This window comes from Cetorhinus maximus, chromosome 14 (genome assembly GCF_964194155.1).
Source record: "Cetorhinus maximus chromosome 14, sCetMax3.hap1.1, whole genome shotgun sequence".
Lineage (NCBI taxonomy): Eukaryota > Metazoa > Chordata > Chondrichthyes > Lamniformes > Cetorhinidae > Cetorhinus > Cetorhinus maximus.
Genome location: NC_135892.1, coordinates 22,499,984 through 22,513,418, shown reverse-complemented (window position 1 = coordinate 22,513,418; position 13,435 = coordinate 22,499,984). Strand labels below are relative to the sequence as shown.

Sequence of the window (13,435 nt, the reverse complement as noted above, 5' to 3'; positions counted from 1 at the left end):
CTTATGACTTACTGTTATGGGATCCTTAAGGTCCGTATGAACCATTACATTAGGCAGTCAGGGCTTTGGTTTTAATGTCTCATAAAAAAAACTATGAATATACACTGGAATGTTAGCGTAAATTGTATTCAAATCCTGCATGCACCTTCAAATCTCACCATCTGGCTCAAGATACATGAAAGCTACCATCTGTAAAGGAGATGGAACAAATCCAGCCAACTATAGACCAATTAGCTTTACATTGGTGGTAGTAAAGGTATTGGAATCCTTACTCAAAAATGTGACAAAATCTCTATCCAGCATCTATTGGCTGCAGGCTTGCTGAAATAACCATAGCTCCTGTAATATGCAAATTCTTCACTATATCCTGTGAGCATCCTAAAGCACTGCTTGGTGGTCCCTCTCACTCCTCCCTCGCAATTCTTTCCAGTATTTAAGATAGGTGCAGAGTATGGGTTCAAGCCCAGTATTACTTTCACAATTGTCCATATATATAGTTACCAACAAGTGAGGATTGTGATGTTTTTTATCTCCATCTGTATCCCAGGGATACTGAGCTGATTGTCCTCAGTTGTTGTCCAAGCACAAATCTAGGATTGAAAATGGAGCATCCCTGGTGTCACATCCCTAAGACAGGAAAGAGATCATAAACTATAAATCAAACCGTACCTTTTTGCTTATTTAAAAAGTTGACTTTGCTGAACCAAAAGATGGCTGCTACAGGTCACATGATTCACAAGTTAGAGGAGAAAAAGCTCAACCTTCATCCTTGTGGAATCTCACACCTCTCATTGTGAAGGCACATTACAATCAACAAAATCAAGGACCAGCAGACAACTTGTCTCCCCAGCCTGGACTTAAAGGGAGAGCCATCAAAACTCCTTATACTTGCAGAGGCGCGAAACGCCTAAGGTAAACAATGGATTTTGACCAGAGGCATAGAAACTGCTTGTTAGCCTGCAACTGACTCATTAATGGGCCACATCTCATGACCTAAGTTCCAGGTCTTTGGAAAGTTTTAACATTATATTTCGAGCCTCGCAGCTCTGAAAACATCCAAACAAGAATCCAGGCTGGCCAACAGTTTGCATCAAGTCTAAGCCCCTTTGAACACTGTTTCTCTGGAAGATTCCTGCCACCGCCTGCCGAGCAGACCAAGCCTCTGTATACCAACCTCATCTTGCTGTATCACCATCAACTTTAAAGGAATTCTGCAAAAACTTGCTTCAGCAAGCTGAACTGTAGCTCCTCCGTGAAGGAACCCTCACTGGATTCTGACATTCTGGACTCGGACAATCACATGGACTGATATCTACACCTGTGCTGCTTTTTCTTTAAGTTGTCCAAAGTTGTAAAAACTCCTCCTATCATCTTCTTGTGTGCTTTTGTGTGTGTGTGTGTGAAGTTGCGAGCATTCGCTGGGTTTGAATGTGTGAATAAAATATACTTCCAGTTTAACCCTAAAGAGAGTTTGCTGCGAGTTGCTTTAAAAATTGACCTCAAACAGAAAGTTTGGGGAACAGGCCCTCAGCCTATTTCAAAAATGAAAACACCTCTGCTTACGGACAGACGCCAAAAAAATAAGAGCTCAGTTTTGCCTCCTTCCCTTGTCTGTAACACTTCTGCCTGGTTGGGAACCACACCAAGTAGTGTATTGCTGTGTAGTTTATGCTACATTTTTGAGGTTGATGCATTGGGCAAACCAACGCAACAAGTAACCAATGTTTGAAGATAGACGTTATGTTGTCTGATTAATTAATTTTTTGAGCACTTTGCTGACTTGTTTCATTTGCAGAAATGCATCATTTAACTATAATTGGTAATCATGTGCTAAAATATTTGACTAGAATTCGGTTTGTAAGGTAAACTAGTTCATGCTGACTAGCTTTACTTATGATGAGACTTTAAAACAATATATTGCCCTTGTATCCATTTATTTTTTACTTTGTTTTATTGATTATGTTACAGTTGATTAGAATTAAGGAATGAAACGTGATTATAGGAAGAGATTTCACTTTATTCACTACATGATGAGTACAATGCTTAGTATCTTTTGTAGAGTGACTTTTCTTTTCTTTTGCTTTCACCTTTTAGACGATCTCGGTTGTTGTACAGAATCAAGAAGCTAGCTGTGTGGTTGTTAGCTGTGTACATATGCATTCCTTTCGTAGTAAAACTGTGTCCAGCCATTCAAGCCAAACTGGTCTTCTTAAATTTTGGTGAGTATAGTATGATGTGCCACTGAGTAGCAATTTGGTGAATTAGACCACTTATACCTTTTTATTATTCTCAGCAGCCTTTAGTAGTTTGCTTTCAGGCATTTAGACCCGAGCTCTAGAATTCTCTCTGAGCCTCTCTACCTGTGCCTACTCCTTTGAGACAATTGTGTCTACTCCTTTAAGAGCATTATTAAAACCCACCTCTTTGATCAAGCTTTTGGCTACCCCTCCTAAAGTGTCCTTTTTTGGTCAACTGACTAATTTCTTTGCATACACAGGTACAGGCAAAGGCCGTTCAGCCCTTCAGGGCTGTTTTCATTATTCAGTTAGATCATTGCATTCCTTTGAAAAGCCTTTTGTTTTTTCTCTCTACCAAATAAATAAAAGTTGTTGTTGAGCTCTGTACCTTTTCCCTTGGAACTTGGGTATTGCACTTTTTAGAAATCCTTCAATATCTGTTGTTTTTTTTTGTGTTCCCTGCTACTCCTCCTCAGGCAACTGCTAATCTCCACACATTTCTAAAGCTAATGAAGTAGGTTTTTGATCAAAGCTCCAGTTTTGTATGTTCAAAATACCTCAAGTTGGGTAAGTGTCGGTTTGCTCAATATGTCCCAGTGTAGATCTTGATGTAACTTTGAGAGACTGTGTATTTTCCATTAAAATAGCTGATGGTTTAACATCCACATATAATTTAGGTGGATCCTATGATAAATGTCACTATACTTTTAAGCAAATGTTGCTATTTAGTATGTTCCACCCTCAAATTAAATAGTCATATTCCACTGTTACAAAAACTCAGGGACCTTGATACATGGATGGACGCTTCAAGTGTCGTTTACTTTAACCTAAACTCATCTTTGCAAAAATGCATCCACGTTGATCTGTCTTAATAACGTGCAGTTGCTTATATTACTCTGCGTTCCACTTTTTTACAGCAAAGGAAGTAATTCAATTTTTTTTATTCTTCAGTACAAAATAATATAGCTGAGTTCTTCCCACTTACACAGTTAGTTACAAGGGATATGTGAAATGTTTGGACTACATTTGGAAGTATTGTATAAGAGACTTCCCGCATTAATCCTGAGTCATACAGACCAGGAAGCTTTCGTCTGGCCTGTACATAATGAACTGCCATCAGCTAAAACAACAGTTGGCTATAACTCCCCAGGGTTAATGAATTGAAAACCAGTCAGATTCTGTACTCCTGATTGCTATATAACAGGTCTATGCTTGTTGCAATGTCCCCTCCCATGATTTGAACAATCAGCTGATACTTGCTGTAAAAGTTCATGGTGAACAATGGCTATGAAGTACTTAAGGGAGATCACTGCCCTTGGAAACGTATCATAGTAAGAGTGTCAATGCCCTATGGCAAGGGTGAATGCAAGATAGTATTTATAACTTGGGGAATGTTTGAGAGGTTTCTAACCGCAAGCTTGTGGGACTTCAGAAAAGAGGAAAATATCATCTTTTATTTTCCAGTAAATATCTTTCAGAGTTCACTGAAAGAACTTCTATGATAAGAGCAAGAATGTTTTACATTTTGAAAGCCAAAGTATTGATTCTTTGCAAGTATAAATGTCTTGGGGTACAGTTTTGATATTTAAATATTAGAAAATATCCAAATTATTTTCAAAAGTTACACCAAATACCGAAGTGTCAGAAAATTAATTAGCTCTTTTCTGCACCGAGTGCTTTTATAAAGATTTTGATTCGTGGAAGAGTTGCAGCTTTTAAATGAGACAAAAGGAAATTATTGTGGATTTGAATGTAATCACATGCAAGTGCTTTGACATGATCTTCATTGTTCTAACATTCCAAAGTTTTTATTGATTTCTTTCTCAGTGCGGCTACCATATTTCATTGACTTGAAGAGGCCACAGGACCAAGGGTTGAACCACACATGGAATTTTTATCTTAAACCTGAAGAGAAAATTACTATTGGTGCTTGGTAAGTGGGTAGAGACTGGTAAAGGATTGTAGAAAACTGAAAGACTGAAGATGGTGGAAACTCATCATGATTTCACAAATGATAAAGAACCTGCTGTGGGTTTCTTGTGATTTCCGTTCTTGTTGCAGTGTCAGCTTTGGCTCAATTGTTTGCACACTCACCTGAGTCAGAAGGTTGTGTTCAAGTCCCATTCCACTCACCAGAGCATGAAATATAGGCTGACACTCCGGTGCAGAACAGAGGGCTGCACTTTCGGATGTGCCGTTTTCAGATGAGATGTTAAACTGAGACCCCGAGTGCCCTCTCAGATGGATGTAAAAGATCCCGTGGCACTATTTCGAAGAAGAGCAAGGGAGCTCTCCCTCGACCAACATCAGTAAAACAGACTATTTAATCATTATCATTTTGTTGTTTGCAAGAGATTTGCTGTGTATAAATTGGCTGTGGAGTTTTCTACATTACTACGACAATTTATATTTGTATGGCAACTTTAGCTAATAAAGCATTTGATTACAATAGTGACTACACTTCACAAGTATTTAACTGGTTTTAAACTGGCTACTGGTCCCTGAAGGCAGCAGTTCAAGTAGACAAGGCTGTAAAGAAGGCATATGGAATGCTCTCCTTCATTGGCAGAGGTATAGAATATAAAAGTAAAGATATAATGTTGGAATTGTATAAAACACTGGTGAGGCCACAACTGGAGTATTGTGTGCAATTCTGGTCACCACATTACAGGCAGGACGTAATCGCTCTGCAGAGAGTGCAGAGGAGGTTTACAAGAATGTTGCCAGGGTTAGAAAGTGTAGCTACGAGGAGAGATTGGATAGGTTGGGGTTATTTTCCTTAGAACAAAGAAGGCTGAGAAGTGACTTGATTGAGGTGTACAAAATTATGAGGGGAAAAGATAAGAGTGGACAGGATGAAATTGTTTCCCTTGGTGGAGAATTCTAGAACCAGGGGACATAGATTCAAGGTAAGTGGCAGAAGGTGTAGGGGGGACATGAGGAAGAACTTTTTTACACAGAGGGTAGTGGGTGTCTGGAATTCACTGCCCAAGTTGGTGGTAGAGGCAGAAACTCTAAACTCTTTTAAAAAGTACCTGGATCTGCACCTTAAACTGCAGGGCTATGGGCTGGGCGCAGGAAGGTGGGATTAGAAAGGGCACCTGGGTTGAGCTGGCATGGACAAGATAGGCTGAATGGCCTCCTTCTGTGCTGTAACCTTTCTATGGTTCTATGGTCAAGCAGAGTCTTGATTTTTAAATTCTCAATCTTGTTTTCAAATCCCTCCATAGTCTTGCCCCTCCCTACCCCTGTAATCTCCTCCAGCCCCATGACCCTCCAAGATAGCTGCACTCCTTTAATTCTTGTGAATCCCGATTTTAATTTTAATTTGTTCCACCACTGGTGGCCATGCATACCTTCGGTTGCCTAGGCCCTAAGGTCCGGAATATATTCCCTACACCTCTCTGCCTCTCTACTTCACTTTCCTCCTTTAAGACACTCCTTAAAACCTACCTATTTGATCAAGATTTTGGTCACCTGATCTATATCTCCTTTTGTGGCTCTTGCTTTACAGCAGCATCATAAAATCTCTGTATAAATATAAGCTGTTGTTCTTGAGGTTGTGAAAGGCAGTTCTCATCACTTCTCTTCCCTTTCCTGCCTTTCTATCTCTTCTATTTCCTGCTTTATTACCTCTTTCCCCCCCTCCCCGATGTCTTTTTCTATCTCTTTCCCCCGACATCTTTTTTAAATCTCTTTTCCCCCTCCTTCCTACCATCTCTCTTTTTTTATATCTCTTTCCTTGCCATTTCCTGTCACTTTAAAGAATTGTGCTTTCTCACTATTGCTGATAAAGGGACATGCTATCAAAGCTTTTCATCTTGTACTCATCTGGATAGCTCACAAGAAATTACCAATTGTAACAATTCATATTGCATGAGAAGAGAGTGCTGATTGGTTGGCAAATGGACTCTGATTGGCGGATGCATTGGCATGGAGAATGCAGCATGAAACTACGTTTTGAGTTTTGCAAGCACAGGCTGGTGGTGTACAGTCAATACTTCGCCTGTTGTGAACGGCCAAAGGGATGTGCTGTTTGATATGATTCATCAATTGTTGGGACATACAGTCTATATACCTGGCATCACAGTAGCACTGAAGTTCATATATCACATTGCTCATTTGTGTGACAGGCAGAACACATCTTCTTGGCTGGCAGCATCCTATCATTGGAGAATACCGCTTGTGTTGCTATTGCATAATGCTGACAAAGTGCTGACATTGTATAGGTAAAGTACTGACTGTACCCAGTCAACCCATGCTTGCAAAACTCAAAACATAATGTCCAACATTAGATATGATTCCGCGATTGGACAACACCTAAACAATCTTGATTGTGCTGAGAATTACGCTGAAGATCAATTCAGTCGGGTTTGCAGTGTTGCTCACTTACCCATGCTAGAAGCCACATATATTCAATCTCACAGCCCTGTCCCTTACAGACAGAAGGAACATGTCCACACTTTGTGCCTTTTTCAACTAAACAAAAGCTTGGAGAATGCAGCCTGAAGCTATGTTTTGAGTTTTTTTGCGCACACAGACTTATTGGGGAAGGTCAGTACTTTGCCTGTTGTGAACAGCCAAACGGATGTGCTCTATGATATGATCCACCAATCGTTGGGACGTATGGCCTTTATACCTGGAATCCTGACTTGTGCTCTGTAGATGGTGGACAGGCTTTGGGGAGTGAGGAGGTGAGTTACTCGCTGCAGGATTCCTAGCCTCTGACTTGCTCTTGTAGCCACAATATTTATATGGCTAGTCCAGTTTAGTTTCTGGTCAATGGTAACCCCCAGGATGTTGATTCTGTAATTTCCTGGTTCATTTCCCAGGGCAATGACTTGACCAATCAGAGCCGATCTGGCCAGTTGGAATTTGAACAAAGCTGAGTAGCTAACTGTTCCATGCTGCATTCTCCATGGCAATGCCTCCACCAATCAGAGTCCACTTGCCAACCAATCCCCTGATACAGTTGGTAATTTATTTCAAGGTGTCCTGATGAGTCCAAGATGAAGAGCTTTGATAGCATGTCTCTTTTCAGCAATACTCAAGTTCTGTATTATCAAGGGGCTAATAATTGGTATTGATTCTTAATAGTATTAATGTCAGTTATTGCAGTGCACTGATGGTGTTTGGGCAAGAAGAAATGTCTCTATTGACGTGTAATTTAAAAAAAAGTTAATTAAGAGACACCTTGTTTTCTTCCTCTTTTAAAAGGAAAAGGGCCTAGTCAGTTCATCCAACATTGTGCTTAGAATAGTATCTTTGCTTACGTTTCTTGGTTGTTAACAAAAATGATTAAGGAAGGAGTTTGCATCCAACGTGAGATGAGCATTTAGTAGAAACTGATGTCAAGCCACAAGATCTTTGAAAGAGTTTGTGTAGAGAGAGAGAGAAAACTTGATAGCGTCTTGTGTGAATTCCATAGCGATAGTAGGAAATAAATTCTTAGTCAAAAGGGAAACAAAAATGACATGGCTACTGGGAAGAGCAGGGAATGGGACTATTTGGATAGGTACAATAGGTCAAATGACCTGTGTTGTATGATTCTATGTTGTCAACACTCAATCTGCAGTGCTTTTTTAACACTTGGGTAACTGTTCGATACTTCATTGCTTTCCATTACCTATTCCTTTCTTAAAGATGTATGCTTTTAAGTTGCTTACTTTAAAAAGAAGGAAAGGCTTGCTTTTTCAAGGCATTTTGGATGCGACCAGGCACCTCAAAGTGCTTTACAGCCAATGAAGTACTTTTGAACTGTAGTCACTGTTATAAAGTAGGAAACATGACAATCAATTTGCATACAGCAAGCCCCTACAAACAGGAATGTGATAATGACCAGATAATCCGTTTCTGTGATATTGATTAAAGGATCAATATTGGCCATAATGCTCCTTGGCTCTTCTTTGAAATAGTTTCATGGGATCTTTTATGCCCACCTAAGAGGGCAGACAGAGCCTCGTTATAAGGTTTCATGCAAAAAGTGGCATAGCTGACAATGCAGTGCTCCCTCAGTAGTGCAATGGAGTGTCAGCTTTGATTATTGTGCTCAAATACTGGACTGAATTGATTCTCCTGCCTTGGTTGAAGGAGTGAGCTGGTGAGGACTTCCAGTGCCTCCAGTAATGCTGCTTTTGATCATTACCAATTGTGTAACAGCACCTTTGGGTTACACCTTCTGATACCTACCTCCCTTTTGGGATGATGGTAGCTCTCCAGCTTGGCCAGGATCAGCATTTGTTATATGGAAGATTGAAGAAGCAAACTTTTGCTGTACCTTTTTTGCATTTAGAATTTTTTAATACATTGTGTATCTCCAGTATTATTCCACATAGAGAGTCAAGACGAAGTGTGGTGTTCAGGTAAGGTGAGGTTATAGGACAGGGTATGAATGCATGTGCGTAAGTCAGTCCTAACAGTGTTTTTTGGCCACTTTGTTGCATTTACATTTCATTGAAGAAACTTGTACTGCAAGGTGAATGCTTTCAGGTGGAAGGTAGGGCTTGTCCCAGCTGTGTAACATGGGGCCAACTCTTGTGATCAGTCAAGGAGAGACCTAGCTAGGATGAAATGGTTACCCTGTTCCTTGTTCCTTCTCTCTGAGTACTCCTAATATTTTAAAGTATAAAACTGAATTTTACCAGCCCCCGGGTGGTAGGAAAGGAGGCGGGGGCAGGAGGGGGGAGTCATGCCTGGTTCGCTGTTGCTGACCTCCTGCAAGGGCAGTTTCCATGGAGGCGGGCAACCTGTTTGCATAATTAAGAGACCAATTAAGAGCTATTTAATGGGCCACTGGCATTTTGCCACTGAGGCTTTTAAGTGGCCACTGAAGCCAGAGGCTCCATGCCCCATAGAAGGGCTGCGAGCAGGAAAGCTTCGTAGCTCCATTGATCTGCCAGGAGGTGTTCGCCCTGCGATCTGCATTGCCTACCTTTCTGGGGGGTACTCCAACTTTGAAGTGTCCCGAGTGCTCTGACCTGCCTCAGCATTAACTTGTGGTGCTGCAGAGGCTTCAGAGCTACTGACCCTCTAAGAAGATAGTCGTCAAAGGTTGTTTTTGACTGGAGGAAGGTATATAGTGGAGTTTCCCATGAGTTGGTACCAAGGTCATTGCTTTTCTTAATATATATTAATGCTCTAGACTTGGGTGTACAGGGCACGATTTCAAAATTTGCTGGTGACACAAAACTTGGAAGTATTGTGAATTGTGAGGAGGATAGTGATAAACTTCAAGAGGTCATAAACAGGGTGTTTGAATGGGCAGACATATGGCGGATGAAACTTAATGTAAAGAAGTGTGAAGTGATGCATTTTAATAGGAAGAATGAGGAGAGGCAATATAAAACAAAGTGTACAATTCTAAAGTGAATGTGGGAATAGAGGCACCTATGGGTATATCTATACAAATTGTTGAAGGTGACAACATGTTGAGAAAGCGATTAATAAGGCATATGTGACCCTGAGCTTTATAAATAGAGGCATAGAGTATAATGAGAAGGTTATGGTGAACCTTTATAAAACACACTGGTTCGGCCTCACCTGGAGTATTACGTCCAATTCTAGGCACCACACTTCAGGGCAGATGCAAAGACATTGGAGAGAAGGCAGAAAAGATTTTTGAGAATGGTTCCTGAGATGAGGGACTTCAGTTAGATGGTTAGGTTGGAGAAGCTTGGTCTGTTCTCCTTAGCAAAGAGAAAGTCGAGAAGAGATTTGATAGAGGCTTTTGAAATTGAGGAGCCAGGACACAGTAGATGGGGAGAAACAGTTCCCATTGTCGGAAGGGTCAAAAACCAGAAGAGACTGAAGTTAATTGCAAATGAAACAAGGGCAACATGAAGAACTTTTTGATGCAGCAAGTGGTTATGATCTAGAATGCACCGCCTGATTGTAATGAAGACAGATTCAATTTTCGCTTTCAAAAGAGAATTGGACAATTATCTGAAGAGAAAATAATTGCTGGGTTATGGGGAAAAACCAGGGCAGTGAAACTAGCAGAGAGCCTGGAGATGATGGCCTGATTTGGCCTCCTTCTGTGCTGTAACCATTCTTTGATTCTATAAAAAAAAAATTTTATGGAGAGGAAATGTCCCAAGATAGCAAACTTCGTCTCATTCCTCTGTCACCTTCGTGCTGGAAATGAAGCTAACAGCTTTTTAAAATCTAAATCAAAAAAGCAGTCTCACTGCGGCAAGATGTAACTTTAGAATTACTTCTCTCCATGTATCTCAACTTTGTTTGCTTTCCTGGCCACCATAGAACACTCTGCCAACTGTTTTAGCAAACTATCCAATATGTCACCAGCAGTTTATTTCCTGTTCTGAAACCAGCATTCTAAGCTTATATGATTTACTTGTATTAAAGAATTCAGGTTGAATTGTTCTTCCCTCTATCTTGCCTTGTTACAGTAAATACAGCTATATAGAGCAACTAGTCTTGCATTGTGATAATCTTGTCACTAATGGATATATTTTAAGCAGACTTGTCACCAAAGCACTAGAGCTGTTAAATTACATGTTTCTGACTGTTACAATTATAAAGGATTTTGGTATTATGTTAAAATGGTTGTAATTTTGTTTTAGCATTGAACTTTGGTAAATATCCTTCAGGGAAGGAAGCCTGATGTCTTTACCCAGTCTGCCCTAATAGGTGAGTCCAGTATCACATCAGCATGGCAATGAAGCTCTGGGATTGTCATTAAAAACCTGACTGTTCGCTAATGTCCCTGTAGGGAAGGGAACCTACTGTCCTTACCTGATTTGGCATATATGTGACTCCAGTTCCACATGGTTGACTCTTAACTGTCCTTTTGAAGTAACCTAGCAAGCCACTCAGTTGTAAGAAAGTTGTTCAAGAAGGCGGCCCACCACCTCAGGGCAACTAGAGATGTGCAATAAATGCTGTGCTTGTCAGCAAGGCTGCATTCTAAGAATGATTGATTTTTTTTTTTTGTAAATGTGTATTTAATATCAAAGTAATCTGACGGAGACATTAGAACCTAGTACACGCTTCCCTTCATCATTTGGTAATCTGAACCCAAGCTAACATTTCAATGAAAATAAGTTGTACAAATTTTTTAAGACTCAACTTTACAACAAGATTTTTCAGTAAACAAAATAATAGTTGTAGCCACAGTAGACATGAATTTTATAAATTGTTAAAATTGCAATAATTGTGGTACCAATCTCCAACATATATAGTTTTGAAATAGATATAACTATAGTCTTCCATTACTATTTTCTGTTCACCCAATTTTTAAAAAATCTGAAGTGAATATTAAACTTTATTTAAAGCTTTTGACAATAACAGGCTTTACAGAAAATGCTACAGTCAGTTCTTATATCTTCCATTTTCTATTTAAGTTTGATTTAGAAAATTCTAAATTTGTGACCAGCCCACAACCACTGTTTTAGTGACAGTCATTACAGTAATCAGGAGATCCCAACAGAACTTGAGTCAGAAAGAATATTTGGATAAGAGGCAAGAATGTCTACCATCTATGTCAAATAAATAATAACATGATTAGAATAGGTATGTATGCTTGCAGGCTGGTTGTGTAAAATGTACAATAAGAGAGAAACTCTTTTTAAAAAAAATTTCTCCCCATTTTCTCGGTTTCCACTACACTGTCTATCATTCCCTCAATGAGAAGTTGAGTAGAGGACCTGTATTCTGTTTTTTTTAATCTCTGCTACTCTTGACCTGGACTACTGGGAGATGAATGAAAATGGTGAAGGTTGACTTGTCCTTTAAGTTGCTTGTCTCTACTATCAGTCATGGCTCAGTGGTTGCACACTTGCCTCTCGAATCAAAAGGTTGTGGGTTCCAGTCTCACTCCAAAGACTTGTGAACACAAAATCTAGGATGACACTTCCTGTGCAATACCAAGAGAGTGGAGCACTGTTGAAGGCCCTCCTTTCAGAGGAGATATTAAATCGAGGCGCTGTCTGCTTTCTCAGGTGAATGGAAAATCCCAAGGCACTATTTGAAAATTGGGATAGTTCACCCTAGTCAATATATTCTCCTTAACCATCATGACAAACTTATTATCTGGTCATCATCTCATTGCTGTATATGGGATTTCACTGTTGCAAATCGGCTTCTGGGTTTCCTATATTACAGCAGTGATTACATTTCAAAAGTACTTCATTGGCTGTAAAGTGTTTTGGAAAATTCTGAGCACTTGAAGGGCACTATATGAATGCATGTCTTTCTGACTTTTTGTCTCCTTTCCTTTCCTTTATTTCTGCCTTGTCCCCGCCTATGATCACATCCCCTGCTCCCTTTATCCCATTCCATTAATCTCATGCCTCCAGTGCTAGTTGACATTGTAAATGACCACCCTCACCTCAAGCATTGTTTTCCCTCTCCCTTTCAAAAGCAGTCATAATTCCTTTCCCCAAATGCCTCTGTCCTACAGTACCATCTACAACTCCCCCCTTTCCTCTGTGAATATGACGTTGTCTCCTGAATCTGTGTCCCTCACTTCTGCAATTCCCTGTTTGAATCCCTCCCAACAGAGTTTCTTCTCCTCCACAGCACTGGAATGGCATTTACAGTCATAAGAAAATAAGATGTAGGATGAATAGCATTCTCTGTGATCTAGTGCAATATCCCTCTTATCCCCCTTGACATCTCTGCGGCTCTCGCTATAACTGCCTCCTCTCTGTCATCCAGCTTGTTGGAACTGCCTTCACTTCTCCTGTACCCTGTCTGCCCCCATCCACACAACTCTCATCTCTGGAATCCTCTGAGGACCTAGCTTTGGTTGGTTCCTTTTCCTCCTGCCCTGTGACACCATCATCTGCAGACGGTGTCAGCTTTCTACATGTACACTGATGAATGGAATTTTATTTTCTATGTGAAATGTGCTACATAAATGCAAGACGTTTAAGTGTTGCTCCTTTTTGTACTTTACTCATTAGAGATAAGATGATTCCTCATTAGCCTGGATTGGGAACATATCATGTGCAGAACTGGAGCTGTTCATTTAGATTCCAGAGTCTTATTTAATTTCTATTTTTAGAAAAATATAACCTTAAGTTCTGTAGGAAATATTGTTGAGTCCAGCACTATAGGAGCAAGAAAATACGATTCAGCATATTAGCTCAGTCATTCATCCAGTTACAGTATCAAAACCAAATCTGCTTATTTTTGTCATTTTTAAAACCTATATCCTTTTGCTTCCTCCTGAAATT

The 13,435-nt window shown here is 40.0% G+C and overlaps 1 protein-coding gene across 3 annotated transcripts in view; it reads left to right on the top strand.

Annotated features, from left to right (window-relative positions):
* The window catches only part of abhd12 (abhydrolase domain containing 12, lysophospholipase), a 142,806-nt gene that overhangs the window by 33,608 nt on the left and 95,763 nt on the right, over positions 1 to 13,435 (top strand). For all 3 annotated transcript variants that reach the window (XM_078556651.1, XM_078556652.1, XM_078556650.1), the window contains 2 exons: positions 2,095 to 2,219; positions 4,065 to 4,170. In XM_078556651.1, coding sequence (XP_078412777.1) covers positions 2,095 to 2,219; positions 4,065 to 4,170 — 231 coding nt within the window. The remainder of the gene's footprint in view (positions 1 to 2,094; positions 2,220 to 4,064; positions 4,171 to 13,435) is intronic.